Source organism: Rhamphochromis sp. 'chilingali' (genome assembly GCF_963969265.1).
Source record: "Rhamphochromis sp. 'chilingali' genome assembly, chromosome: 3".
NCBI classification, from domain to species: domain Eukaryota; kingdom Metazoa; phylum Chordata; class Actinopteri; order Cichliformes; family Cichlidae; genus Rhamphochromis; species Rhamphochromis sp. 'chilingali'.
Window position 1 is genome coordinate 6,686,487 of NC_137931.1, and position 26,549 is coordinate 6,713,035.

At 41.4% G+C, this 26,549-nt stretch overlaps 2 protein-coding genes across 8 annotated transcripts in view; one reads left to right on the forward strand and one right to left on the reverse strand.

Moving 5' to 3' along the window:
- The window catches only part of atp11a (ATPase phospholipid transporting 11A), a 51,767-nt gene extending 46,482 nt beyond the window's left edge, over positions 1–5,285 (reverse strand). For 5 of the 6 annotated variants that reach the window (XM_080879076.1, XM_080879080.1, XM_080879081.1 and 2 more), the window contains exon 1: positions 4,848–5,285. In XM_080879076.1, the coding sequence (XP_080735202.1) occupies positions 4,848–4,892 (45 nt within the window). In that variant the 5' untranslated portion in view covers positions 4,893–5,285. The remainder of the gene's footprint in view (positions 1–4,847) is intronic. The other variant, XM_080879077.1, reaches the window with a different exon arrangement.
- Positions 5,286–6,334: 1,049 nt separating this feature from the next.
- tubgcp3 (tubulin gamma complex component 3) lies at positions 6,335–22,697 on the forward strand. Of its 2 annotated transcripts, none has more exons than XM_080877971.1 (23): positions 6,335–6,539; positions 7,602–7,709; positions 8,543–8,610; positions 9,192–9,269; positions 9,705–9,913; positions 11,593–11,771; positions 12,327–12,439; positions 13,590–13,715; positions 13,846–13,914; positions 14,002–14,134; positions 14,230–14,396; positions 16,293–16,403; positions 16,520–16,628; positions 17,370–17,559; positions 17,644–17,779; positions 17,872–17,940; positions 18,043–18,178; positions 18,357–18,445; positions 18,541–18,672; positions 18,771–18,911; positions 19,015–19,131; positions 19,244–19,338; positions 20,589–22,697. In XM_080877971.1, the coding sequence occupies exons 1-23, from the start codon at positions 6,464–6,466 to the stop codon at positions 20,653–20,655; spliced, it is 2,718 nt and encodes a 905-aa protein (XP_080734097.1). In that variant the 5' UTR covers positions 6,335–6,463; the 3' UTR covers positions 20,656–22,697. The 2 variants fall into 2 exon arrangements, with proteins under 2 accessions (XP_080734097.1, XP_080734098.1); XM_080877972.1 differs by having other exon boundaries at positions 14,008–14,134.
- Positions 22,698–26,549: the final 3,852 nt, after the last annotated feature.

Here is a 26,549-nt window from a genome sequence, read left to right on the forward strand (position 1 = left end):
TGACAAGCATTTGGAGCCAAGGAGTTCATATGATCTGATGCCCTCTGCGTCAACTGGCTACAACTATCCCATCTACCTGCTTCTTACTAATGTGCATGAATGACACTATAGAGACAGCAACATGATCATCAGCCACTACTGACGTGAACATTTATTATGGCCTCATATGCATGGATCAGTTAGCATACTTCACATACAGCCTGCTGATCAGTGAGCTAATTAGAAAATAAAACTAGGCTGAATATAAGTAGTAAGGTGTTTAGTGATAAGCTTAGATCTGAAAGTATAGCTGCAAACTGGATTAAGTGGGTGAAGGTATAGTGAACAGCAGTAACCCTTTAATCTAGTATGTGAAGGCAGGAAGCCAAAAAGAGACCAGCGGGACTTTCAGAGAGCCACATTAGGTAGCTGGAGAGGAATGCTGGGTGGCTTCTTGAACACGCCTAATACACGAACATGATATCTCCGGTTTGTTTCATTTTGGATTCGTCCAATATTGTTTGATTTTCACAGTTACAGTCTACAAAGTAGTATTAGTAGTAGTGTAATGTAGCAATATGAAATTTATTCTGAATAAGATTTACAACCACTTTCTAACATTATGATAAAAACTGGTGATATAATTTGCTTGGAAAGGAAAAAGATCGCTGGTTACCGTAGATTCCAGCCGGAGTCACCGATCTCTCCTTTGAGGTTGTGTCAGTAAGGACATCCAGTGTAAAACCAAATCCCACAGAGTTACCCCCTGTGGCAAGAGGGCAGCTGAAAGTAGCTTACTTATTTAATCAAAAAAATAACTGACCAAATGATAATTGTAGTCCTAAATAATACAAATGCTGTATATTGATTTTGGTCCATCCCATATGGAAAAGATATATATAAATCTTATAAAGTTTGTATCTGTCTTGTGTGAAACTTGTATGAAAAGCATACAAGTGTGAAAACTCACTTGAAAGTGGCCACTTTCATGAGTAAATCATATAAGTTTTTACTATTTCTTTTCCATATGGGATTGGTCCATGTGTGAGTGTATGGTTTTGCACAAGCCCAATGCTTTTACACTAAAAATCACTTGGCTAAGCATGGGTTTTGTTAAAAGCACTGAAAAGCACATTTTAAAGATTTTTAACCCTTTTCCCAAACTGCGAGTTCCAAAGATGTCAACCCGATATGACGTCTGACTTTACTCAGCCTGTAAGCCAAAATAATCTTAGTTTGTCTTTTTTCTAGTCTTATATGGTTTGATTATTTAGGAAAATACCTTCAAAAGGATGGTTGTAATGCTTTGAATGCCTACTAATATTATTTTAAAATATAGCAAGGTATTTATCCTTCAGAAGAACCAATAAAGTGGCTAGTGGGCAACTGTCAGGAAACTAGTGAGATCTCATTTCTGCTCCAGTTCTACATTTCAGTGTCCTGGTATTTGCAACTCTGCTGTTTTTCATTGTAACAGTAACAGTAACAGTCCAGTTCTGCTAAGATGCACTGAACTCTGTTTGCTAAGCAAACAAACATAGGCTGTCAAAATAACATTTCATTGTTCCTTAAGAAAAAGAAAGAAAATCACCTGCACAGTGTTAAATGATTATAATATTTGTATTGTGTCCACAAGAGGTCAAACCAATACAAACGTGCTGTGTGGGATGAATCAGTTGGAGCTGAGAACTCTCTGCCACCATTAAAGTTCAGTTATTAGCTAGTTTCAGCTGGCTTGGTATCATTTTCAGATAGTGAAAGTAAAGAGATGCTGTGCAACTCCTGTCCATTACATTTTCAGCATATGCTCCAGTGTATTACTAATGTGTGTTATTAACCTACTGTTGCAACCGTTATCTTGTCATTGACTCTTTATAACACAAGAAATTTATAAGGGGAGAAAAAGGGCAAATATTACAACTTAACACCATTTACGTTCAGCTGCTCTGCTGATATCTGTCTCTGTCCCTTTGCACCAGCAGCTGTGTCTGCTGTTGGGACGTTACACCCAATATACAGCATTATGGGTGATTTGCGTTGATAGACACAAAGTCACTGGATCTAAGTATTTAATTCTGGAGAAAACTTAACTTTGTATTTTGTGCCACTCCTGAGACAGAAAGCTGACCGTAGCGTTGTGCTTTTTCCTAACTCTTTTATAATTCTGTTATATAATCCAATTAAACAGTGCTTCTCCTGATATCTCCTAAAAAAAGACTTGAGGAGGAGCACTGAAGACAGGTTAGAAAATATATAAAACAGTACTTCTAAGAATTTCAGTGACTAAAATTAACTCAGGAAAAGAACAAAACAGGGTGAGCCACCTGTTTTGGAATAACTACACTGTATCTCAGAGCTCTTGGTGCTACCAGCATCACATTTGATTTTAAACTGGTCTAGACAGGACAGGCAGCCACTACATGAACAACTCTGCATGTTACACTTTTAAAGAGAGCTATACTGTAGGCTTATATGACATCATTTAGCTTTTACCTAATTTGAGGCGGCAGCGACTGACGAGACTGACTTTCACCACCACGATCCACACCCTGTTGCAGAGCAAAAGGTAACAAACAGGTACAAAGCAACCCCAGTTAAACCTGTTTATTTCATTTGTACTTTCCCTCTGCAAGCCTGTAGCATAACAGAGAAAGTTTTGGCACAATCGCAATAATAAAATTTACTGTGGCTTCTACTGACATCGCACAAGACGGATGGCACAGCTTTTTAAACACAAGGCGGTAGATTATCCACAGTACAGATATATTTTTCATCATGCGTCCACTCTAAACATTCCTCACACCACCTCATTTAAAGAAACAATGAGCCTTGACACAATATTTACTTTTTTTAGAACAAAGATGCACTGTACGTAACCCAATACTGTCAGTTGCACTCTGTTTGCACGAAAACATTGATGTATTTATAGAGTGAATAACGAAAATTTCAGTACATGCACAGCGGGCCTTTTAATGTTTCTGTGTGAAGCATCATAATTAACAAATTCACACAACCTCAATTCTGATCTTTGGCTGCTTTTTAAATGTTTACTGCACGTGTCGGCATGTTAATAGAAACACGCACTAACATTTAATGATGAAAATTCTCTCATAGTTCAGTTCAGTTTATTGTTGAGCTGTTGTGAAATCACAGGGATCCTTTATCAGGCTGTAAAATCTGTCACAGTTGTTACGTCTATTTGTGAAACAAATCTCAACGTGCCCAAAGCCCAGAGACTCAAAGGAGACTGGTTTCTGAATTACAGCCACAAACAAGTCTATACATGAAATACTTAGAAAACTCAGAAGATGAGAACATGACTAAGATACTAGGCATATTATTACTGTGTTTACATGTCATTATAAACACCTGAAAATTAAACCAATTGTCATATTTAAATACTCTACAAACATTTATTATTAGTATGTTTTTAGCAGCCTGTTCGTACCACAGGCTCTTTACATCATAGCAGAAATAGTATAAAGCCTGAATTTACATTTAGCTTCACTTTACAGACTTGGTCACAGGGAGAATCCTTCATCTGACAAACAGATGGATGTTCCTGACCCTGATCTTAAGTATTCAGCAGCCTCTTTCCACCACAGCAGCAATGCAATCAATTTAGCCCTAACCCATTTACCTAAAGCATTTATCCAGACCAATTACAGCAGCAGACCTCATCAGCATCCCACATCCTACACCAGTCACCGGCTTCTCTCTTCATGCTTCTAGCTACATGGCTCCATTTCACCCTCCACACAGCAGGGAATTGTATTTAATCAGCTAGTTGCAACAGTTGGGAAGCAGTGCCTAAGCTTCAGCTGAGTACGGAGCTGGGGTATAAACCTCACTGGCTCTCATGTGAGCAGGGCTCGCACTGTCTGGATTATTGTCAAGCACATTACTGCCGAGCCTAATGTAACCCATATAGATGCTGCCCATCGATTTGACTAGCAGGGAGAAAACAAGTGGATTACATAATTCATGTTCCATTTTGTTCTACTGGGAGGTAGCATAATAAATGAGACTGAGTGGCAACGATGACATGAATGATAATAGCTGCCTGTCTGCATTTTTTGGCATGTTCTGCCATGAGCAGATAGGTAGTCACCCACCCACCACTTACCAATACTGTGAGGTGACTCAACCTTTCACTCATTCAAATCACACCGCGTTTGTTGTTTAAAGATGTCTGAACAGTATCTGCAAAAGTACTTGGAACAATTTTGTACATACCAAATAATATCTCTCTCACATTTCGACATATATATATATATATATATATATATATATATATATATATATATATATATATATATATATATATATATAGATAGATATAGATACACAATGTTTTTCAGCACTAACAGATATGTGAGGAGCTTATTATTTAACACATGCTTCAACATAAATAGCTGATATATATTTAAAGAATATCAGTGAAAGATGCATTTTACATGTGCTTTCAAGATCAGAGTAGTGGGGATCTAGTGTCATTTGTGGAGCAATGAACTTTAAAAAAGTAACTTAAAACTGCCGAAATGTCATTGTTGAAGTTGAAATAAAGGGACGTGGGGAAAAAGTTAAAAAATATATAAGTTGATAAAGGTTAATTAGTCACACGATTTTTAAGTGTCGGGAAGTTTCCCAACCACTCTTCAGTGAGTTGCTTTCCACTCCCTTTATTGAAACCTAATCCTCTGAGAGCCGCTTCGTCGGAATTTTAAACCAACGGTGATAACAAAAAAGGTCACAGGTTTGATTTAAAATGGAAATATCTTTGGTTTGTAGGCAACTAGTCGCATGTGTTAATGTGAACATAAGGGTATTTAATTTTTTAAAAAAGAAAAAAGGAAAAACAAACTTACATATCGGCTGATAAGAGTACGCAGAGTGCTGAAATCCATCCCCATCCTGTTCCTCTTCCCTCTCCGGACACTTCTTCTGCTCTCTGTCTTTTTCTCCTCCAAAGGTTATTTTTACTGCGGGCGCTAGCTTCTTTTTAATTCTACTCCTCTGTCCATGACTTTCTCTTCTCCCCCGTCTTCTTCTTCCTGAATTGGAAAAAAAGGACTCGCTTCCAAACTCACCTACGGACCCCGCAACGGGCTTTAAACGGGGGAGTGTCTGTCTGTGCGTCTTCTACAGTTTGAAGACAGTTCACACGGGCAGCGAGCTGCTCCTCCTAAAAGACTAGAAGCCAAACTAATATCCAGCTCTCTCGCGCTCCCTCTTTCTCTCTCTCTCCCCCCTCTGCGCGTGTACTAATAATCTTCTTGTCTCGCGCCGCGGCCAAAAGAGATTTTCTTTCATCTACGTCACGTGGAGCCAGGTGGTGGCTCTGGCACCGGGGGTGAACGCATGCGCGCTCTAGTGTTTGTGAAGAGTAATTATTGATTGGGTGTTTCAGTTAACTGTGGGATATTTAGTATTTTTTTTAACTTAAAAAAATAATAAAATAAAATAAAACAGACTGGTGCTATCCATAGATATGGTGCTGAAATCATTACAGAAAATGTCAGAAATACACATAACTTACACATAATCGCATTTATTTATTTATTCATTTGTTTGTTTATTACTTAGGTTAACTAAAGTTTTGTGATACAACAAATAAGGAATTTGAAAGGTAAAATTTATATTCCTTTTCCATCTCAAATCTCATCCACTTTTTCAAGCTCGGTTTAAAATGAGAAGAGATTTTCACAATATTTTAGACTCATTATTACAAGTTATTACTGCTGTCGTGACGCATCGGTTTGTAACAGGCAGGTCAGCGGGGTCAGAACAAAATAATTCATGGCACCACGTTTCAGGAGGGAAATATTTTCATCCACTTGTCCGCGCCCTGTTTCCTGGAGACGCTTTTCGGCGGGTTCTGTTGAAAGTCCGCCGTAAAAATAGAAATAATAACCACGGTTTCTTGTTTGAACCTTCAAAATAAAACCTACGTGATGGATTTTGGTTTAAACTGTAACAACTTTATTAATGATATGTCATAAATAGGCTTTTAGTTGTTTTGGTATTTTTGCCGTTCATTATTTATTTATTAATGGGACTGGTAGATAATTAAACATCCGGCATACATGTTGCACCTTTGGTCTTACCAGTCAAAAGGTTCTTTTTTACATTACAAGTTCCCCTTACATATTGATTTATCTGGTTATCTTGTCTTCCTCGTCTTTCTTGGCGTCGTATGTATTATCGTCTTGTTATTTTTTTGCGGAACAGTGCTTCTAGTTTTAATGTGTACATTATTTATTGAGCCTTCGTTAGTGTTGTGCAAGTTTTTAAAAGAAATAGGTAAGAACATTTATGCTTTTATTTTGAAGGCAAATGGCGCTGGTCGTTGTCAAATTCTTCCTAGCTTGCCTGAAGTTGTCAAAATGGCGTTGCTCGTAGTGGGGGATTTGAGTTAGTTCATATTATTCATTCACATTTATTCATTTATTGGGGAACACACTGCCCATTTGCCACGGAGAGCATGGCAACCCTGGATCAGAAATCGCCAAACGTCCTTCTCCAAAGCCTCTGCTGCAGAATCACGGGGAAAAGCGAAGGTACATCCGTTACTGCTAGCAAGCTTCGCGCTACTGCACTACTGTAGTAGTCAGGAACTGCCAAACCTAACCTCATTCAAAAAATCTATTTTTTGTTGTTTCGCGTCCTGTTATTAATCATACATGCTTCACACGAAGCAGTATGTGAGTGATTAACTTCCAGTGGCAAATTCGGCATTAATATTTCACATTAGACCGCTCTGATTTTTCTGTTTATTAAACGTTTTAAGCAGCGGGCGCCGACTCACCAGGTTTGTTTTGCAGACTGAATATTGTAGAAAACGGTTGAAGTTTTACTTAAATAACTGCTGCTCAGTCTTTCGGACAATTGCCGAATTGAAGATAGGATTTTATTAATTTCTTAAGGCCTTCGGGAGTAAACATGTCACTACAATGTCACATTTAAATTATTAAGAAAATATATTGATTTCTTTTTATGTGGCTATCGCTTTAGCTGTGAGGAAAAACGGGACGTAGCGGGGACTCGGTTCGCGTATCTGTCAGCCAATTGGCTTGGCCAGATGCTGCACATCCAGCTGAACAGCTTCACGGTACTTCCACGAGTCGCTGTCTTACACCGTTACTTTTGCTCAAATAAAGTGCTTCGCCTTTCTCGGTTATCTTTTAGATTGCTAGCCACTTAGCTCTGTTTCTAATCTGTGTGGTAAATTGGATGCAGTTGCCTGGCTAGCTGCAGGCCCCTGTTGTAGATAGAGGCAGAAGCAGTGTTTTTTTTTTTGTTTTTGTTTTTTTAAGTCACTTTTGATCAAAGGCCCAAAACCTTTGTAGTTAGCAACTGCAATGAGAATTAGCTTTTAAAATATGTATCTAAAGTGTTAGTAACACTGTCCCATCATACATTATCCTTATTAAAGTAATGGCAAATCTGCACTCTCCTGGTCTGCAAGTTCATTTTGTTATATCCTGTTTGTGCTTTTGGAAAATAAGTAAAGTAATGATGTAACAGGGGAAAAAATCCCCCAGTCAACACGCTGTCATTTTGTACATTCCTTCAAGCTGTTAGTCATGTCTTGATATTTGTTTTTTGTTTTGTTTTTTCAGCTGAAGTTGCCCACCAGTTCCAGTACGCAGTACGAGTCATTGGCAGTAACTATGCCCCTACTATTGAACGAGACGAGTTCCTGGTGTCAGAGAAGATAAAGAAAGAGCGTGAGTGGCATTTGGATTGATGCTTTCCTCCCTCCCTCTGTGAAAGCAAATCCATTATAATCCACTGTATATTACTTCATTTAGTCATTGTGACATCTGATCCCCTTATGTCAGAATGCCAGCTTTAATACATGTGCTGGAAAATCTTTATTCCACCATACTACAGAATCCTATTTGAATTAAATGGCAGCAAGGTCACACCATTAGTGGGAAAACATTGATCCAAGCTTTGCTGCAGACTGTGAAACCAAAATAGCACAGCACTTACTGTACAGCATTTATTTATCCCAGGAGGACTTATGAGAAGTTTTTGCTTAGTCTTTGTGTATTTTAATTGCAACATTGCCACAAAAGTGATAACTGGATATTTTATATTGGTTAATGATGTGAAACAGTCAGACATTTAAATGAAATTAATTTTGAGTGAGTTTGAGCATATGAAATAATGTATTCCAGTGACTGCTAAAGAAATAGCATTTGTCTTGCAGCTCTAAATGCCAGCAGTGACAGGGTGTACCAGAGCTGGAGGGTTGGTTGTCAATATGAGGGCAGTTATAAATACAAACACAGCATGCTTTATCTTGATGAGCAACTTTGGGCTTTCAGAAGGGCGCTGCAGTCTGCTGGCTTTCTCTTTGAACCTCCACAATACATTTCCTACTTTTCTTTGTCTCGGTCTGCAGTTTTAACAATATCCCATTTGTGGAGAGTTTCTTTTTGTTATTTAAAAACCTGTTTGGCACAGAACCATTTCCAGCTTTGTTCATCTGTTAAATGAGCCATTCATGGAGGAGAAACGCCACCTAACACAGTCGGTCTTAATGCTCTTGCAGTGCTGAAGCAGCGGAGAGAAGCGGATGCAGCTCTGTTCTCGGAGCTGCACAGGAAACTTCAGACACAGGTTGGTATTTGGATTTCTCTCTGAAAGGTATTATTACCCACAGAGGTATTAAAGCTTTAATGGAACAATTTCCCACTTGACGCATGATACAGCCTGCTTGCATAAAACAGAGACCTGTTTAATTTGGTTCAGAGTAAGCCTCTGAAGGGCTGATAACACAGTACTGGTCATTAATTGTATATTAATTTATTTGTTTATTAATAAGTCTCACTAGTCGCCACAGTCACCCCTCCAGATAATAATACTGTTTTGTTTATTAAATGAAAGAGTCTTCCAAAGGGTGCTTTTTGTCCTGTCTCACTCTCCTCACCCCTGCTCAATCATGGCAGATGGTCGCCCCTCCCTGAGGTTGGTTCTGCTGGAGGTTTCTTCCTGTTAGAAGGGAGTTTTTCCTTCCCACTTTCACCTAGTGCTTGGCCATAAGGGGTTGTCTAATGTTGGGGTTTTCTCTGTATTGATTTTGGGTCTTTACCTTAAAACGCTTCGAGGTGACAGTTGTTGTGATTGGGCGCTATGTAAATGAGATCGAATTGAACTGATTTGAAGGTGGTATTTTTTTAATGTTGTTTTCCTGTTTGCAGGGTGTTCTAAAGCATCGCTGGTCAGTTCTCTACTTGTTGCTTAGCCTTTCTGAAGACCCCCGCAAACCATCCAGCAGGGTGGGGAACGAACACACACACACACACACACACACACACACACACACACACACACACACACACACACACACACACACACACACAAAATCTTTTAGATTAGAGTAGCTTTACATGAATCAGAGTTAAAAGTCATTCTTATATATCTTACATTTGCCTTGGGTCAACACCCCAGGTGAGGTTTCATCAGACTGGCTACCTCTTTACAAACAGATGATCTGAACTGCAGATGGTGGAAGCTTCAGTGCTTATAGCAACTTATGAGCCATGATGAATATATAAGGATATCCCCTCTCTGTGATATCATACAAAGCCAAGAGTAGAAAGAAAATTAAACTGAATGTTTAAAAGCTCGAGCTTTTGGATCATAGTGATTACGTGTGTATATGCACTGATACTTGATTCTGGAGACCTTCAATGTCTGATTGTACTTCCTAGGTTGGAAACTACGGGGCACTGTTTGCCCAAGCCCTCCCCAGGGACGCCCACTCCACCCCATTCTATTGCACCCGTCCGCAGAGCCTGGCCCTGAGCTATGGGGAGAGGAGCACCGGCCTGTCAGCTAGTGTCGGGACCAGTGGGATTTCAAGTCTAGGAGTTTACACACTGAACGGACCTACACCAACACCACAGCCACTGCTTGCAGGGTGAGCATCTTCATATCAGCTTGTTAAAACTTCAGCTTTCCATGTCAAAGCCACGTACCAGAGGTTTTAGGCAGCCCCGAAAAGCTCTGCAGTGAAGGGTTGTTTTTCTGATGTGTTTGTGTGAGAAGCCCTATGTCAGATACAAGAGGTATCATTTAGTAGCAGAAAGTGAACTTGCCTCTTTCCTCTCAGCTTGACCCCTTATAACACAGTTTAACGGCCATTTAGTCCCATTTTTTTTCTTATTAATAATGCAGTGGGCCTTTAGTAAACAATGATCATTGGGCTGTCTGGGTTCACCTTTGCGTCTTTAAAAGGCAATTTATCTTCTTGAAAACATCAAGTTTTCCCATGGCTCTGGACAACACACAGTGATAATTAAGTAACAGTACAAAGATGTGTGCTGGGATTGCTTTATTTAATGACTGTTCCAGTACTTTCCAAGGGATCAAAAAGTAACTGCTGAATTCCCAAAGAAATTCCAAATTTGAACTCAAATCTTGATTGTGAGATTTCTGTTCTTTGCTGTGATTGTCAGCCACATCATCCATTTTCTTCCACATCCAATTCAGGGTCTTGGGGAAGGTGGGACACTGTCCCGGTTGTGATTGGATGAGAGGCAGAGTACAGCCTAGACATGTCACCAGTATATTGCAGGGCTGAGGTCCCATTTATGCGTTATGCAAACAGTGAGCTCCATACCATTTATACGCACTTTATACTGTTTATAACGTTTCAACATCTCCCTTTATATAATCTGTGAGTCTGGCAGATTACGATTGCATAAAAAACTGACCGATTGCACACACGTGCTGCGGTTGCGGCGACACCAGCTTGAGGTTGCACAGAGGGCCCAGATGGCCAGTGGATTTGAACCCAAGACCTTCTTACTCTGCAGTGCTAACCACTTCAACACAGTACATCCATCTAAGGCAATCCTGTATTCACTCGCATGACCTCTTATTTTGTCAATATTTGCATCCTGGCTGTTGCCACGTTGTGTTTTTTAGAATCAGTGTAATTTAATAGCTAACACTAGGAAGCTTAGTTAGGGAGCTGTAACCAGCGTATAGACACAAGGACCTGCTAATTAGTAATGGACTAATAATTTAATTTCACTCATCAAAACTGAAGCACAAACATTTTGGTCAGTTAATTGCATTTAAAATTCTTTAAAAGGCACCAACAGCACAGTTAAGAGCTTCAGTTCAGTCACTCCACTTATCTAAGGTGAGGTCCAGCAGACAGCAGCTGCTTACAGCTGGCTGTGGTTGCAAAACTGTCAGCAAAAACAGATGAAACGCCCTAGACTTTAAGCTAACCACACCCTTCTTAATGACTGGTTAGACTGAAAATGTTTTTGGAAGAAGGGTTTTGATGCTGTTAAGTTGGTTGTTTTAACATGTTTAACGAGGCTTTGAGGAATAGTTTGGCAAATGTGAGCCTTAAGTGGCCACTAAAGGAACTACAGTGGCCCATGCTGGTTTAGTTTTTCAGCCCTAGAAGGCGCCACTCGATCAGAACAGTATAACTGTTTCATTGAAAAGAGTATCAGTCTTTTGTAAACATGAACATGGCGTCATCCCTAATTATTATGACATTCAGTGCATAGTAAATGTATATACAAAAATCCAGAACGGCTCAGCCATAACTAAAGTAAATGTGCTGTTGTGTTTCAGCCAGCCACCTCAGCCTGCAGCTGGAGGCGGTCAGCCTCTGGGTTCACGGTTAGCCTGGACTTTGCCTGTAAGCTCCTCGCCCAGCTCCGCTATGGTTCCGCCCGCTGCTCGGCCACCCCTCGGGCCTCCGGTCCCCGCTGCCAGAGTAGTGCGTCCTCGCCGAGATGGTGACCCAGCCGGTGAGTGACATGTATACAGTGTGGGTTTCAGGTCTGCACGACCGTGCCAAAAAAATAAAACCCTCCATGACATTCAGTGCATTTACTATGCACTGAATGTCAGTCTGCCCCAGGGCAGCTGTGGCTACAACTGTAGCTTGCCTCCACCAGTGTGTGAATGTGTGCGTGAATGGGTGGATGACTGGGTGTGTAAAGCGCTTTGGGGTCCCTATGGGGGACTAGTAAAAGCGCTATACAAATACAGGGCATTTACCATTTTAATAACAAAAGTTAACTCTTTTTGACCTCCATACATTCTAAATACATAACATGTTGCATTCAGAGGAAGTATCCTGGAGCAGGCTTTGAGCAGATCTCTCTCAATTTATCACTCATAGCCAGACGTCCCCTTGTGTCTCCCATTGTTGTGTCATGTGTTGCATTATTCATTCAGTCTGTCCTGTTGTACATTTGAGTTTATCTGAGAAATCCATGTACCATGAGATCTTAAAGTTTCATTTTCATTTCTCACTTCCCCTCTAACACAATATAATCCTCCACATTCTGCGTGCGCAGGTGAGGTGAACGAGGCGGCGCTGGTGCGGGACATCCTTTACGTCTTCCAGGGAATTGACGGCAAGTTCATCAAGATGAGCGCGCAGGATAACTGCTACAAAATAGACAGCAAGGTACCCAAACTGGCGTCTAGCTTTGTAAAAGCTCTTAATAGACCAATCAGCTCAGCAGGGTACACACATTTCATAGAGTAATAATCATCACCATCCCACAGTGACTTGCAGCGGATCCAAGTCCTGGAGCTCCAGCTGCTCAAAGATCACTTTTCTTTATTAGGCATAATAGATGATATGAAATCAAGACTGTTTTTGTTGACTGAACTTTAGAACCAAGATTCAACAGATCAATATAAAGCTTTTTGGCTCTGAGTCACATCGATCTTCTCCCACTTTCTCTTTCCTATTTTTTTTTTTGTCTGTCCTGTCAGTTTATTTAATTCCCCCTCTCCTCCCCTTTTTGCCACATTATCGATGGGAAGGCCATAGATGGAACTTGTCCCATATTCTCACTCCGTGACGCTAAACTTAGACTTGTGTTCGATCTGCCGACACCGTCCACCTGATGGAGACGGAGCCACTGAGAGCACAGATATATTAGTCAAGGATGGAGATATTTTGGAGGCTGCTTTGGCCACTTAAGCTCTCTGTAAGGCTCCAGTGATAAAAGGTTTTTGTTAAGCAGATGAAAATTTAATGCGAACTTTTCAGCCCGGAAACAAGGTCGTCTGCTGCAAGACGGCCTTGTTAGTCATAGATGTGTTGCGTAAATTATAGTGAGCGATTTAATGAAAGTGGCTGATTAAGATTTTAATTATACCTTGATTATGTCTATAAACTCTGTGCTAGAGATTCCTTTCCATAGGCCTAATATTAAACTAATACTATAGTTTAAAAATAAGCTGAGAGTAAATATTCCAGTATTTGGATCACTGTCAGGGTCAAATCATGGCATGCATAATAGTTACTACATGGCATTAAAAATCACGCTGGCCCTTTTTGTCATACGCTTAACTAGAAGAACAATATGATAATGCAGTCGTCTTCCAAAGCCAGTGCTGCATCTCAGAATTTGCACTAAAATTTAATGGGTTCTACTTTTGCCCACTTTTCTACCAAGTTTAATGAAATACAGCTCGTGAGTTTTTGCCAAGTCCTGCTGATAAATTAGCAAACGGACATAGCTTTGCCTCCGCTCTGGTCTTGGTGGAAGAATAAACAAGCAGATGTTGTTATATGTGTTGTAATGTGTGCTCTGACTCACTAGGTGGTGCTGTGCAAGTCCCTCAGGGACACCAGCAGCAGACTGGCTGAACTTGGCTGGCTCCACAACAAAGTCAGGAAGTACACTGATGCCAGAAGCCTCGACCGGGCCTTTGGATTGGTTGGACAGGTATGTGAGTGCGTGTGCACATTTGCCATGTGAATTAATTGTTCACGTCAGTTTTATCACACAGTCCTCAACTAATGCTTACCTTTCTGTTTCTGTGTTTCTCCACCCACGACCTCTCCTCTCCACTCAGAGCTTCTGTGCCTCACTCCACCAGGAGCTTAAGGAGTACTACAGGCTGCTCTCTGTCCTCCACTCGCAGGTAAACAAAATTAGTGCTGACAATGAGGAAATGTGTAATGGAAAAATCAGCAGACGCTTGATCTAAGGTAATTTCTCTGTGCTGTAGCTGCAGGTGGAGGATGACCAGGGTGTGACCGTGTGCACAGAGAGCAGTCTGACCCTCAGGAGGCTGCTGGTCTGGATGTACGACCCTAAAGTCAGGCTCAAAACGCTCGCCGCCCTCGTCGACTTCTGCCAGGGTGTGTGGACGTGTGCTTGTTGGTTTTAATGTAGGTGGGTGAACATGCTAAACTGAATATAGCATTCTAAGTGTCCCCGCATTGTGTGTCATTAGGTCGTAAGGGTGGCGAGCTGGCTTCAGCAGTTCATGCCTACGGGAAAACGGGAGACCCACAGATGAGAGCGCTTGTTCAACACATCCTCAGCCTGGTGTCACACCCCATTCTCAACTTCCTCTACAGGTGGATATACGACGGGGAATTAGAAGACACCTACCACGAGGTACACATGCCTCTCTGATCTTTTCTGCGCAGTAATAAAAACCTCTTGTAATCAAAATAAATGCAGAGCAGTGCATCAAAATTCAATGAGAAAGATGAATGTCTTTACAGAGAATCTGAGAATTACAGCGCATGTTCTCTCTGACTGCTCTGATGTTTGACCCCAATGAGAGGGAACATTACAGAGAGAGGAGAGCCAGGACGGCCCCTTAAATGAGAACTGATGAGAGGAGTGTAATGGAGACCACAGTGATGAATGTGTCTCCTTTATTTCTCCCCGCCCTTTCTCTCTTTCTATTGCTCTCGCGCACACAGTATTTATGTGTCCAGCGCGGACCATTACCGAGCGCTTGGACTTTTGGTTTTAAGTGCTGTGTTTAAGAACACAGAGTTAGAAATTACTGGAGCTTTCAGGAGTGAAATTACCCAGGAGATCTCACACAGCCTGTGAAAACGCACTCTAAACAACAGCTGTAATTATGGCTGAAAGGCTTAAATAAATAAGGCACTGTAGGTTGTAACATTGCAGAACTCTCAGGCAATGAGCCAGTAAATGCTTATTCGCACTGTTTTCTCCTTTTAACTGCACACATTTGACAGTGTGCAGTTATTAATAATCAAACTAGAATTAGGCCCAACTTTATTGCATCAGCCACATTGTGTTTTCAGAACAATACATATCATTTTTATTACCACTGAAAACTTGTCACTTTGAAGTTGGAGCGTAGTAGGACATTTTTCATTATTTCAGGCAAGTACGAGTCATTAAACAACAAACGATCAAGAATCAACTTAACTAACCAAGCATGGTATGAAGTAAATGTGTAGTTGGTGTAGCTGACATGGAGCTACACATCATTAGCATCACATAGCTTACCAATGCATGCACACAAACAGGTAGATCAAAATTTGGCACTTTTTTTTAATACAATTTTTTGCAGCATTTTTAAACCTTCATAACTTAATAATTACTTAAAAAACACTTAATCCAACTTAAGGCTTTAGAATTCAAAAAGGCTGTTTGCTTCTGCGTGTAGATCAGGCATTTAAATGTCATCCTTGTGGTTTTCATAGTGACACTGCTTGTGAAAGTCTTATTTCAGCCACACACAGCTTCATAACGATGAATTTAAAGTGAGCCTGACAATTGATATCAGTTTTTAAAATGTATCCTTGTACACAGCCTTCAGCGCCCTCATTAGACGGCCAGTTGAGGCTGCTGTACTGACACTGAAGTAAATGGATAATTTAAGTGAATGTGACAAAGGATGGAAACCTCTGCAACGGTCTGGACACTGACTATAGACTTACTTGTTCAGTGACAAATGTTACATTAGACTCTGTTCAGCCAAGCGCCTCTTCCTGTCTGGATAAGTACAGTTAGTTCCCATCCACTGGTCGTTCATGTGCATATCAGCTGCCATGCAGTCAGCTAAGTGTGCTGCTGCTACTCAGTGAAAGGAGTAGATGCAGGGAAAACTGTGCTCATATGGCTGTACTGGTCTTCAACTAAAAGCAGCTGAAGTCTGTCTAAAAAGTTGCTTGTTTTGTGGATGAAGGTGTCTCAATATTAGGTGACTAAGTCGGCAACATCTAGTAGAACTTCTGAGGGAATGGGAAAGGGCTTGTTTGCTGATGGAGGACAGTGAGGGCTAGTTGTAATGGGAAAAAATGTCAAATGCAACCACTGTGCTGGCTATAGAGAAATTAAAAGAAACGATTATGTAACGCAACCTCAGGCTATATCAATATCACTGGGAATGTGGGGTAGCGTATGTCAATATACCTTCAAAGTCAACATGCGTACCAGCGCCTATCTGATTGTTACACCGGATATTAAACCCAGCAGGCAAAATAAAACTGTTAAGTGTGTGTTTTTCTATGTGTGTGTTCATAGTTCTTTGTAGCATCAGATCCCAACGTGAAGACCGATCGTCTGTGGCACGACAAGTACTCCCTCAGGAAGTCGATGATCCCTTCGTTCATCACCATGGACCAGGCACGCAAGGTACGCGTGCCATCACAGATGTCTTCACTGGATGCCAGAGAGCATGCTTTTGTAGACGAGACTGTGAAATGACTGAAAAGGAGCTGCTATCTCCTCCCTTTCTCTTATCCCTTTAGGTTCTGCTGATCGGCAAATCCATCAACTTCCTGCATCAGGTTTGCCACGATAGAACGCCGCCAGGCAAAATCACGGCAGCGTCGAAATCTGCAGACACTCCAAAAGATGGTAAGCGTCTCAGGAAAGCAAATTCATAGATAATACTTCCATTTGTTTTGTTTCTGACAGCCCATAATGGGACATTAAGAAGAAAAACCAGTATGGTGAAGTTGTGAATAGAGGTTTGCTGGCTTTTTCAGAGTGCTGTGTTGCTTTAATTTTAGTGTTTTCATGAAATACGCTCATAACCAACTTGGAGCCTCCTTTTGTGTATATGTGTGTTCTGTCTTCATCGTATTGATTTCATTACACTGTATTGACGTTTGTTGTTTTTACACTGGTCGATGCTCTTGGGCCTTGTCCTTCTCTCCTTTTGACTGGAGAGAAGAACTGGGTATACTCAGCTGTAGTCTATTGATTCTGTCTGTAGGACTTCATCTAACCAGTTTGATCTGTGGCTTTTAGAATATGAGCTGAAGGACGTTCTCTTTCTCTCTTATTGTCTAGTAGAACAGTTCAAAGACTTGGTTGACCCTGAATCCAAAGGAAAATAGGAGGGTTAGTCCAAAATTACAGCAAAAATCTAAACGCTTAGGAATAAATAATTGTAATAATTTGATAAATAAGGTACATTTTTTTAATCCATATTAATATTTGTCCATGAATCAGCAGTTTTGAACTCTAATATAAAAAAATTCTTTTAAAAATGTTTCATAAATTTTTTTCATCTTATATAAAAGACCGCCATTCATTAATGTGTAAAATGTAGCCAGCAGAGAAACTCCATTTGATACCTTCTTGCTCACGTAGCCGCAGAGCTGCTGTCTGACCTGGAGGGAGCGTTCCAGGAGAAGATCGACGCGGCCTACTTCGACACCAGCAAGTACCTGCTGGATGTCCTCAACCGTAACTACCTGTTGCTGGAGCACCTGCAGGCCATGAGGAGATACCTGCTGCTGGGCCAGGGAGACTTCATCAGACACCTTATGGACCTACTGAAGTATGGTTTTCCTTCCTGATCTATAACACTGATGATCAAGCTGCAAGTCCTAATTTTCTCATATGCTACATGTTTTAATCGCAGACCAGAGCTGGCCCGTCCTGCCACCACTTTATACCAACACAATCTGACTGGTATCTTGGAGACGGCAGTCAGGGCCACCAACGCTCAGTATGATAACGCTGAGATCCTCAAGAGGCTGGACGTACGCCTGCTAGAGGTAGCATCATCACCTGCTTGTTAGGAAGTAATTGAATTAATAATGAAGAATGATCCTTTTTCTCACTATGGCTCATCTTGTGTGGCCTCCAGGTGTCTCCTGGTGATACAGGTTGGGATGTTTTCAGTCTGGACTACCATGTTGATGGACCGATTTCAACGGTGACTACACACAGCCTCCTACATGTTCTGTTTATTTTATTTTTTTGCATGTGGAAGCTTGAAGATGTGAGTATTACCATTTGTCTGTGTGTATATTGTCAGGTGTTTACGAGGGAGTGCATGGGCCACTACCTGCGGGTGTTCAATTTCCTGTGGAGGGCCAAGAGGATGGAGTACACGCTGACTGACATCTGGAAGGGACAGATGTGTAACGCCAAGTTACTAAAAACCATGCCTGGTACTTAAACGCACACACATACTTAGTGGAGAACTCACTTGAAATTAACTCTCATCCTTCTTTCAGGTTTTTTGTACGTAATCTTTTGCAGCATTATGGCAAAATATATTTATATTTTGATAGCATGCCTACTTCCTGTTGTATAACATGACCCGCCCTTGTGCTCTTTACCCTGCAGAGTTGTCCGGCGTGCTGCATCAGTGTCACATCCTGGCCTCCGAGATGGTCCACTTCATCCATCAAATGCAGTACTACATCACCTTTGAGGTCAGGTCCATTAGCAGCAGCGCTGTTACTATCGCAGGCTGTAAAACCTCAGTAAACCGTATCAGTTACAGTAGTAAACTGTGATGTGTGCGCAGGTGTTGGAGTGCTCCTGGGACGAGCTGTGGAGCAAAGTGCGTCAGGCTCAGGACCTCGACCACATAATCGCTGCCCACGACGTCTTCCTAGACACCATTATTTCAAGATGCCTGCTGGACAATAACAGCAGGGTAACACACAAACACACAAGATTTCTGTGTTCTGTTAGTCATTCCTCTGTTTCCCTGTTTTGCATACCCCTAATGAAACTCTGTTATTGTATCTCCAGTCTCTTTTGAACCAGCTGAGGGCCATATTTGACCAAATCATTGAATTTCAAAGCGCCCAGGACTCCCTCTACCGCTCAGCGCTGGAGGAACTCAGCCTCAGGTTGCAGTATGAGGAGAAGAGGCGGCAGAGAGAGGAGGAGGTAAGTAATGAAAGGGAAGAGAGGTATATTTGTTGTTGTTTTGGCTGGAGATGGATGCATAGTGAGTGATGCTATGTCATCTGTTTCTTGCATCGTCTTTCAGGGTCAGTGGGGAGTGACGGCCGAGCAGGAAGCAGAGGAAAAGAAGAGGATTCAAGAGTTCCAGGAAACCATACCAAAGATGCGCTCACAGCTCCGGATCCTAACACACTTCTATCAGGTACCAGCTCGAGCCACCACCTAAAGCTGCTGCTCGTCATGAACTGTATTCAGTGGAATCAGCCATTGCAATTCATTTCACTTTTTTCCTTCCCTTCATCTCTCCCTCTCAGAGCATCGTCCAACAGTTCCTGGTGTTGCTGATGACCAGTTCCGATGAGAGCCTGCGCTTCCTCAGCTTCAGACTGGACTTCAATGAGCACTACAGGTTTGACTTTAAAGACTCCTAAACCAAAATGACCTATATCAAAGTTTATTCCATTAAGTTGGTGTCCTTTGAAACTGTAATTATTACCGTTCTAATACTTAGTAGGTCCATTTATAAATTTTACTTAAATCTGTGACTGTAATCTAAAATTATGCACATTGTTCTCGCATAAAAATGCAGAAAATCATGCATCATGTGATGTTGCAAATATTTGATGACTCCTGCATTTTCCGAGAAGTGGTTAATTTGTTCGAGGCTTTAGCATTTTGAGTGTGCAGATGGACTCTAAATGGAAATAACTGATGTGACTTACAGTAGCCAGGTCTCAGTGGATATGAATCGCATGTCAGGATATGACCTAATCGGCCTAATGCGTCTGAGGCTGCATCCACAGTATGTAGCCAGTGGGGGAAATAATCTGGAAATAACAATAATAATAATCTTTTTTCAAAGATGTGAACAATCTCTACTTTTTATGGTAGTTTCATTTTAATGTAGAGGCATTACTCACATTACATTAAAGTTATACATTGATTTGAATGTCAACTACCAATGTAGTTGGTACAGAGGTTCATTGGGTTCTTCTTACCCTTAGCAGAAAAACAGCCCCACAGCATAATATTTCCACCTCCGTGGTTGACTGTGGGGATGGTGTTCTTTGGGTTACACTCAGCATTTCTCTTCCTCCAAACACAGTCGGTCGAGTTCATGCATCAGAGGTCTATTTTGGTGTCATCTGACCACAGAATTTTCTCTCAAACCTTTTCTGAATCCTTTGGATGTTCACTGGCAAACTTAAGACGGGCCTGTGCATGTGCCTTTATGATCAGGGAGGACCTTGAGCGTTCCATTGAAATTACCACATGGTGGGTTACCAGTGGTGTTCTTGCTGAGTGTTGGCTCACCTGCCTTCAGATCACTAACAGGCTCCTGTCATGTAGTTTATGCTTGATCCACCACCTTTCTCATGATCACCCTCAGTTCAAGAGGCGAGATCTTGCGTGGAGCTCAAGAGTGCAATTGATGGTCATTTTATATTTCTTTTTTTCTAACAGTGATTTATTTATTTGCTAAGGGAAATGGTTTCTTTCATGATATCACTGCTAACATATCTATAGTTTACAGAGAAAATATTAGATCATCTGGGGGGTTTTGTGTGTGTGTGTGTGTGTGTGTGTGTGTGTGTGTGTGTGTGTGTGTGTGTGTGTGTGTGTGTGTGTGTGTGTAAAATCAACTCCTTTCCTCTTCAGGGCCAGAGAGCCAAGGCTGCGCGCCTCAATTGGTGCCACCAGAGGGCGACGACTGTCAAATATCTGATCCTGCAACAGCAGCATTGGATGCTTCCCACATTGGAATGCAGGGTATGACATCACTGACACGGGCTGAACAGCTGACTTCAGGCGCTTCATGTCGAGGTGATGATGTCATGCCTTGGAGGAGCGATCCAGGAAACGCAAAAAGCATTCTGGGATTGCTGGACCAGCGGCAGTTGCCAAGTAATGACATCAAAGCAGACGGCTTCAATGAAATCAGCTGAGCGGGATCAAAAAAGGAAGCAAGTCCAGCGCTCGAATTCCAGTGAGAATTCTTCAAATTCTAAAATGAACTTTGGGAAAACTGGAGGAGGAGGTAACGAACGCTGCTGTCCGACTGAGCTCCCCACCACACCGGGTCACAGCGGGCCACCTTCCATGGCATGCCTTACTCATGAGAAAACAACAACAAACCTTTGTTCCTCTTGGCAGGGTTCCCAAATCTAGTCCCAACACACATAATGTATGTACATAGTGTTTATGCAAAAATGTCTGTACCTGTTTCTGCATCTGTACACAGCGACACCTGTTGCTCTCCGAGCTCTCACTACGGTTCAGCCGATACAGCCGATATTCATAACACTGTCAGTTTTGTGCTCTTTGCTTCTCAACAAGAGTGTTTCTGCAGGCGTCGGAGCATTAAAACTGACAGGCGAATCGAATATTAAAGAAGTGTGATCAGAGTTGGCACACCCGTTTATCGGCCTAACCCTAGTGTTCCAATCTCTCCTACTTACAGTGCAGGGTGTTTCTTTTTTGTTTTGTTTTTTTAAAGTGTCAGCTTGACCACACATCACACACAGACTGTTGCACTTGCAGGCAGAATGTTTTCATACAGACTACTTTATTTATTAAGGATCAACATTAGTTTCATTTTACCCGGTTTCTTCTGTAAATAATCAGATTACCTGAGTATCAGCCGATGGAAAGACTGTTAAGGGTTGATTTAGATCATATGCAAGTGTGGGTTTCACTTTGTTTCTCTCCTTAGTTTTGTGTTTTTGTGTCCGTACGAAAGAGATGCATCATCTTAAGGAACACAATCTTCGCAGCAACCACAACAACCTCACTCCTCCTCACTGAGAAAACCACAGGAAATATAAAACGCTCTGATTTCTGAGTTTCTTTAAGAAGAGAGTGTAAATAATAATTTGTTTATAAATGTCAGCTTGGTCTGTTTTATTTTCTGAGGCTTTTCTGATTTTATAAAGATAAGAGTTCTGTTTAATAGTCTATTAAAGTGAGGTGTGCCTCATATGAGAAAAAGTATTGTAGCATTGATTCAGGCTGGAAATGTGTCAGTTATTAGTTTTCAAATCTCAGAAAGTCCTCCTCGTGTTCATAACCTTTGAGTTTTTGTTAATAAGGAGGAAAAGCTTTGAAAAAACATTTAAGTCCAAAGCGGTGAATTATCAGTCAGATTTGTGCAGTGAGGTGAAAGTTTTGACATTTGCAGATAGAGGCTCACTAACGGCCCAAATTACAGTCACTGTCAAATCCCTTATTAGCCCCGCCCTCATTAGCGTTTAATTATACATTCAAATAATAAGTACTTTAACATCTGTTAGTAGTGGGTTTTTTGGTTGTGTTGTTTGTTTGTTTTTTTATATTAAGTTGTGTTTTGAAGCAGTGTTGCTGACTGAAAAATATTTCACAGGGAAAATATGTACTTCTGCTGATTTATACTCCAATTTTGGTAAACTGTCAGTATTTGTGACAGCCTCTGAGAAGCCCTGGCCCCTCTGTGTGAACGTGTGCGATAGTCAAGTTTGATTTTCGATGTGTGGTTTGTTTGTTTGTTTTATTTTCAGTGAAACACATGGGTGCTGCTTATGGTCTGAAGACCACTTAAATGCTTTGGGACAATGAATTCCTTCAAATAGACATAAAAAGATGAAGTATCACTCTAAAGCTGAACCTGGTCAGCGGTTATGGGCTGTATGTTTCTGTCTATGTTGTATAGCACATAATGTATAGTTAAAAAAAAAACAAAAAAGGGATACAAACTGTCCCGCTTTTTCTTTAATAAATTTGCTTTTATATCAATGTGTGGTGGCTTTCTACTTTGGTGGACGTGGTGCTATGCAGCTTTGCGTCTGGGCTGGATTTGTTTGAACTTGCTGCCACCTTCTGGGGATGAGTCAAAAAGGATCGACCTTGTCTAGGTAAACATTCCAGAAGAATATGCTTCGCCTGATTAGGCATCCTTCTTACTTACTCTAGGCCTCGCCTTCATTTTACCTGGGAAAATCTTCTCTAAAGTATAGAAAATAATATTTTAAAGGCCATGTTGTACTAACACCAGACCAGCTTTTCTCTTTGAAGCCAAATCACTGCAGAGCTCTGTTTCATCAAATAAGACATGACCAGCCCTAAAAACCCTTTGATTTTTTTTTTAAAATTAATTTTGGGTTTATGTGATTGTGTTGTGATGCATTGCCATTTTTCCCAGGTGTATAACTAATAAAGTGGCTAACCATAGTTTTACCTATTATAGCTACTGACAACAGGTGTGCATAAAAAAGTGCTTACATAACTGACTAAAACATAAAGGTTTTTGTTTCCACATATAGTAAGCACAGTTAACGTTTCCACCAATCGGAGGACGAGAGGTGACGGTATTGCCCAATCACAGGCATCAAAGAGTTTCTGTCACGAGTGTGTTTAAGTTCAGTACCAAGGACAGCGACACAGTCTTGCTATATAAACAGTGGAACAACACGTTTATTAAAATGACCCAGAAGTGTGTTATGGAACTGTCATTGCAGATAATTCATGCAGGAGACAGAGAAGCCTCCTGGATTAAGCTTGAAGCCAAAGAGAACAAAGAATAAGCAACCTGCTAACCAAAAGTATAGTCCCCAAGTCGCAACGATTACCGTCAGCTTTATTTTTCTACCCGTTTCTATTCTTATTCTGTGGGATAAGGGAGCACACTGAGGTCTTGTAGTATCTTCAATATTGGATAAAGAAGCCCATAAATATAAGATGTCTTAAGGAGTGAGACGCAGCGAGAAAAGTGCACTCCAGTAAAAGCTCCACTGAGCATGACCTTTTTCAGACTCCTCGAATAATAAAAATAAGAACTGCAATTTTTATTCAGTTTATTAGAATGTAAATAAACTCGTATGCTTTATTAAAGAAGAATTCCGAATAATGATCCTCAGTGTAGAGTGAAGGCTTTGAATATCTCATCAACTACAGTGCATAATATCAAAGAGTCCAAAGACTTGGAGAAATCTCTGTGTGCAAGGAACAAGGCCAAAGATCAGTATCAGTTACTGTGATCTTCAGGCCCTCAGGCAGCATTATCACAGAAATCCCTGCATGGGCTCAGGAACACTTGCAGAAATCACCATCTGTGAATATATCTATGTATATATATATATATTAGGGGTGCAACGATATTCGTATCGATATTGAACCGTTCGATACAGTGCTTTCGGTTCGGTACGCATATGTATCGAACAATACAAAATTTTTAATTTATTTTATCAACTTTCCTTCTGACGATGCTGTCTGTGTTGAGCGCTCAGTGAATCTGCGTTCGACTACTCCACCTAGGCTCGACAGTGCAGCCTAGGCGGAGTAGTCCAACGCAGATTCACTGAGCGCTCAACACAGACAGCATCGTCAGAAGGAAGAGCGCAGGGCAAGCTAGCGAGACAGAAGTTAAGCTCTCCTTGCAAGATGGACCTCCCCCACCCTCATTCAGATCTGGCGTTTGGAATTATTTTGGTTTTCATGTGACGTAAGACCCTGAAGGTAAGCGAGTCATGGACTAAAGTAAAACAGTATGTTTGCCATGCAATGCTCAATTACATGGGTGGGAGCTAGTGTGTTAGCGCAGTTAGCTCGTTAACATGTTGGCCATCTAGCCCCATGCACGGGGCAATCGGCGGTAGCTCGTTAATGGAGATTTGCCGTGTTGTGGCGTTAAGGTCATTTCAACGAGATTAACCTGAAAGCACTAGTGGGAACACAACGAATATGACTGCACATTTACGCCGACATCATCCTAGTGCAAAGACAAGTGGAAGCAGAAAAAAACAAGCAAGCATGCTACTAACTTTAGCCGAGTCATTTAGACAGCTGTTAGCACATGATTCTCCTTATGTGTTTAATATGCTGCTGAGAATATAGCCCAGAAGAAGCGGATAGTATAGCTTTTATTTTGGAAAGAGCCATTTCTCTGTAATAAACTCTCTTTTCCAAAGATGAGTGATTCCTCAATCAGATACAGGGCTCGCAATATCGCTAGCCCGACGTCCCGGGGCTAGCGATCTTTTCAGTCGGGCTACCAAAATCTTTCTCTTCCCTGCCCGTCGGGCTATTGTAGGAAAAATATATGTCAATGCTTTTGCATTCTTTCAGAAATGTAGCTGGGTAATTATGTCATTGGCATCGGTGAGCCACTGTCAATATGTGACATATTGAAATCGGGTTTGAATTTGCGCTTGTTTTTTTGCTTTCACTTTGCAATCGTGCAACTGTGTATAGAGAGCGACAGCACTGATCTGTGAGTGATGATAATTTGTGCACCAATTCCTCTGACATCGTCTTATTAATTGTTAGCTTACTATGCAAACATGACAAGTGAAATCTCCCGCAGCAAGCTTAAACATGTGAGAGGTTGATCGCGCAGAGAATCGCTGAGCTTATGTGAGTGCGCGTGTAAAAGCAGCAGGATATATATTTGACTACGATGACCTGGATGACTGAGAACCTTCACAGACAGATATATATTTTAGTTCTGCTGAGCCAAATAAGACAGGTCAGGGTGAAGAAGTGACAGCCAAAGAAAAGCTTACCACAAAACGGAGAAGTTATGACAAATCAGACTATAAGGCAAAAAGAAAGTGCAGCTTTATGGTTTCATGGACAAAAGAATTTCTGTGGCTGCGATATGACGAGCTAAATAACCAGGGCTGCACATAAGTGGTCCGCAGGTGCGCATTCGCTGTCAAAATAAAAAACACGCACAAGGGTTAGGGTTAAATTTAAAAACTGTACTTTTGAGTTAAAATATATATTTATAATTTTAATAAATGACAAATTAAAAAGGCATGAACATTTTTTTTGTATCGAAAAAATATCGAACCGTGACACCAAAGTATCGAACCGAACCGTGAATTTTGTGTATCGTTGCACCCCTAATATATATGTGTATATATATATATATGTGTATATATATATATAAAACACCCAGCACGCCCCTGCGGGCGGTTTATCCTTCAAGCTCGGGTCCTCTACCAGAGGCCTGGGAGCTTGAGGGTCCTGCGCAGTATCTTAGCTGTTCCCAGGACTGCGCTCTTCTGGACAGAGATCTCCGATGTTGTTCCCGGGATCTGCTGGAGCCACTCGCCTAGCTTGGGAGTCACCGCACCTAGTGCTCCGATTACCACGGGGACCACCGTTACCTTCACCCTCCACATCCTCTCGAGCTCTTCTCTGAGCCCTTGGTATTTCTCCAGCTTCTCGTGTTCCTTCTTCCTGATATTGCTGTCATTGGGAACCGCTACATCGATCACTACGGCCGTCTTCTTCTGTTTGTCTACCACCACTATGTCCGGTTGGTTACCCACCACCATTTTGTCCGTCTGTATCTGGAAGTCCCACAGGATCTTAGCTCGGTCATTCTCCACCACCCTTGGGGGCATCTCCCATTTTGACCTCGGGACTTCTAGGTTATACTCGGCACAGATGTTCCTGTACACTATGCCGGCCACTTGGTTATGGCGTTCCATGTATGCCTTGCCTGCTAGCATCTTGCACCCTGCTGTTATGTGCTGGATAGTCTCTGGGGCATCTTTACACAGCCTGCACCTGGGGTCTTGCCTGGTGTGATAGACCCCAGCCTCTATGGATCTTGTACTCAGAGCTTGTTCTTGTGCTGCC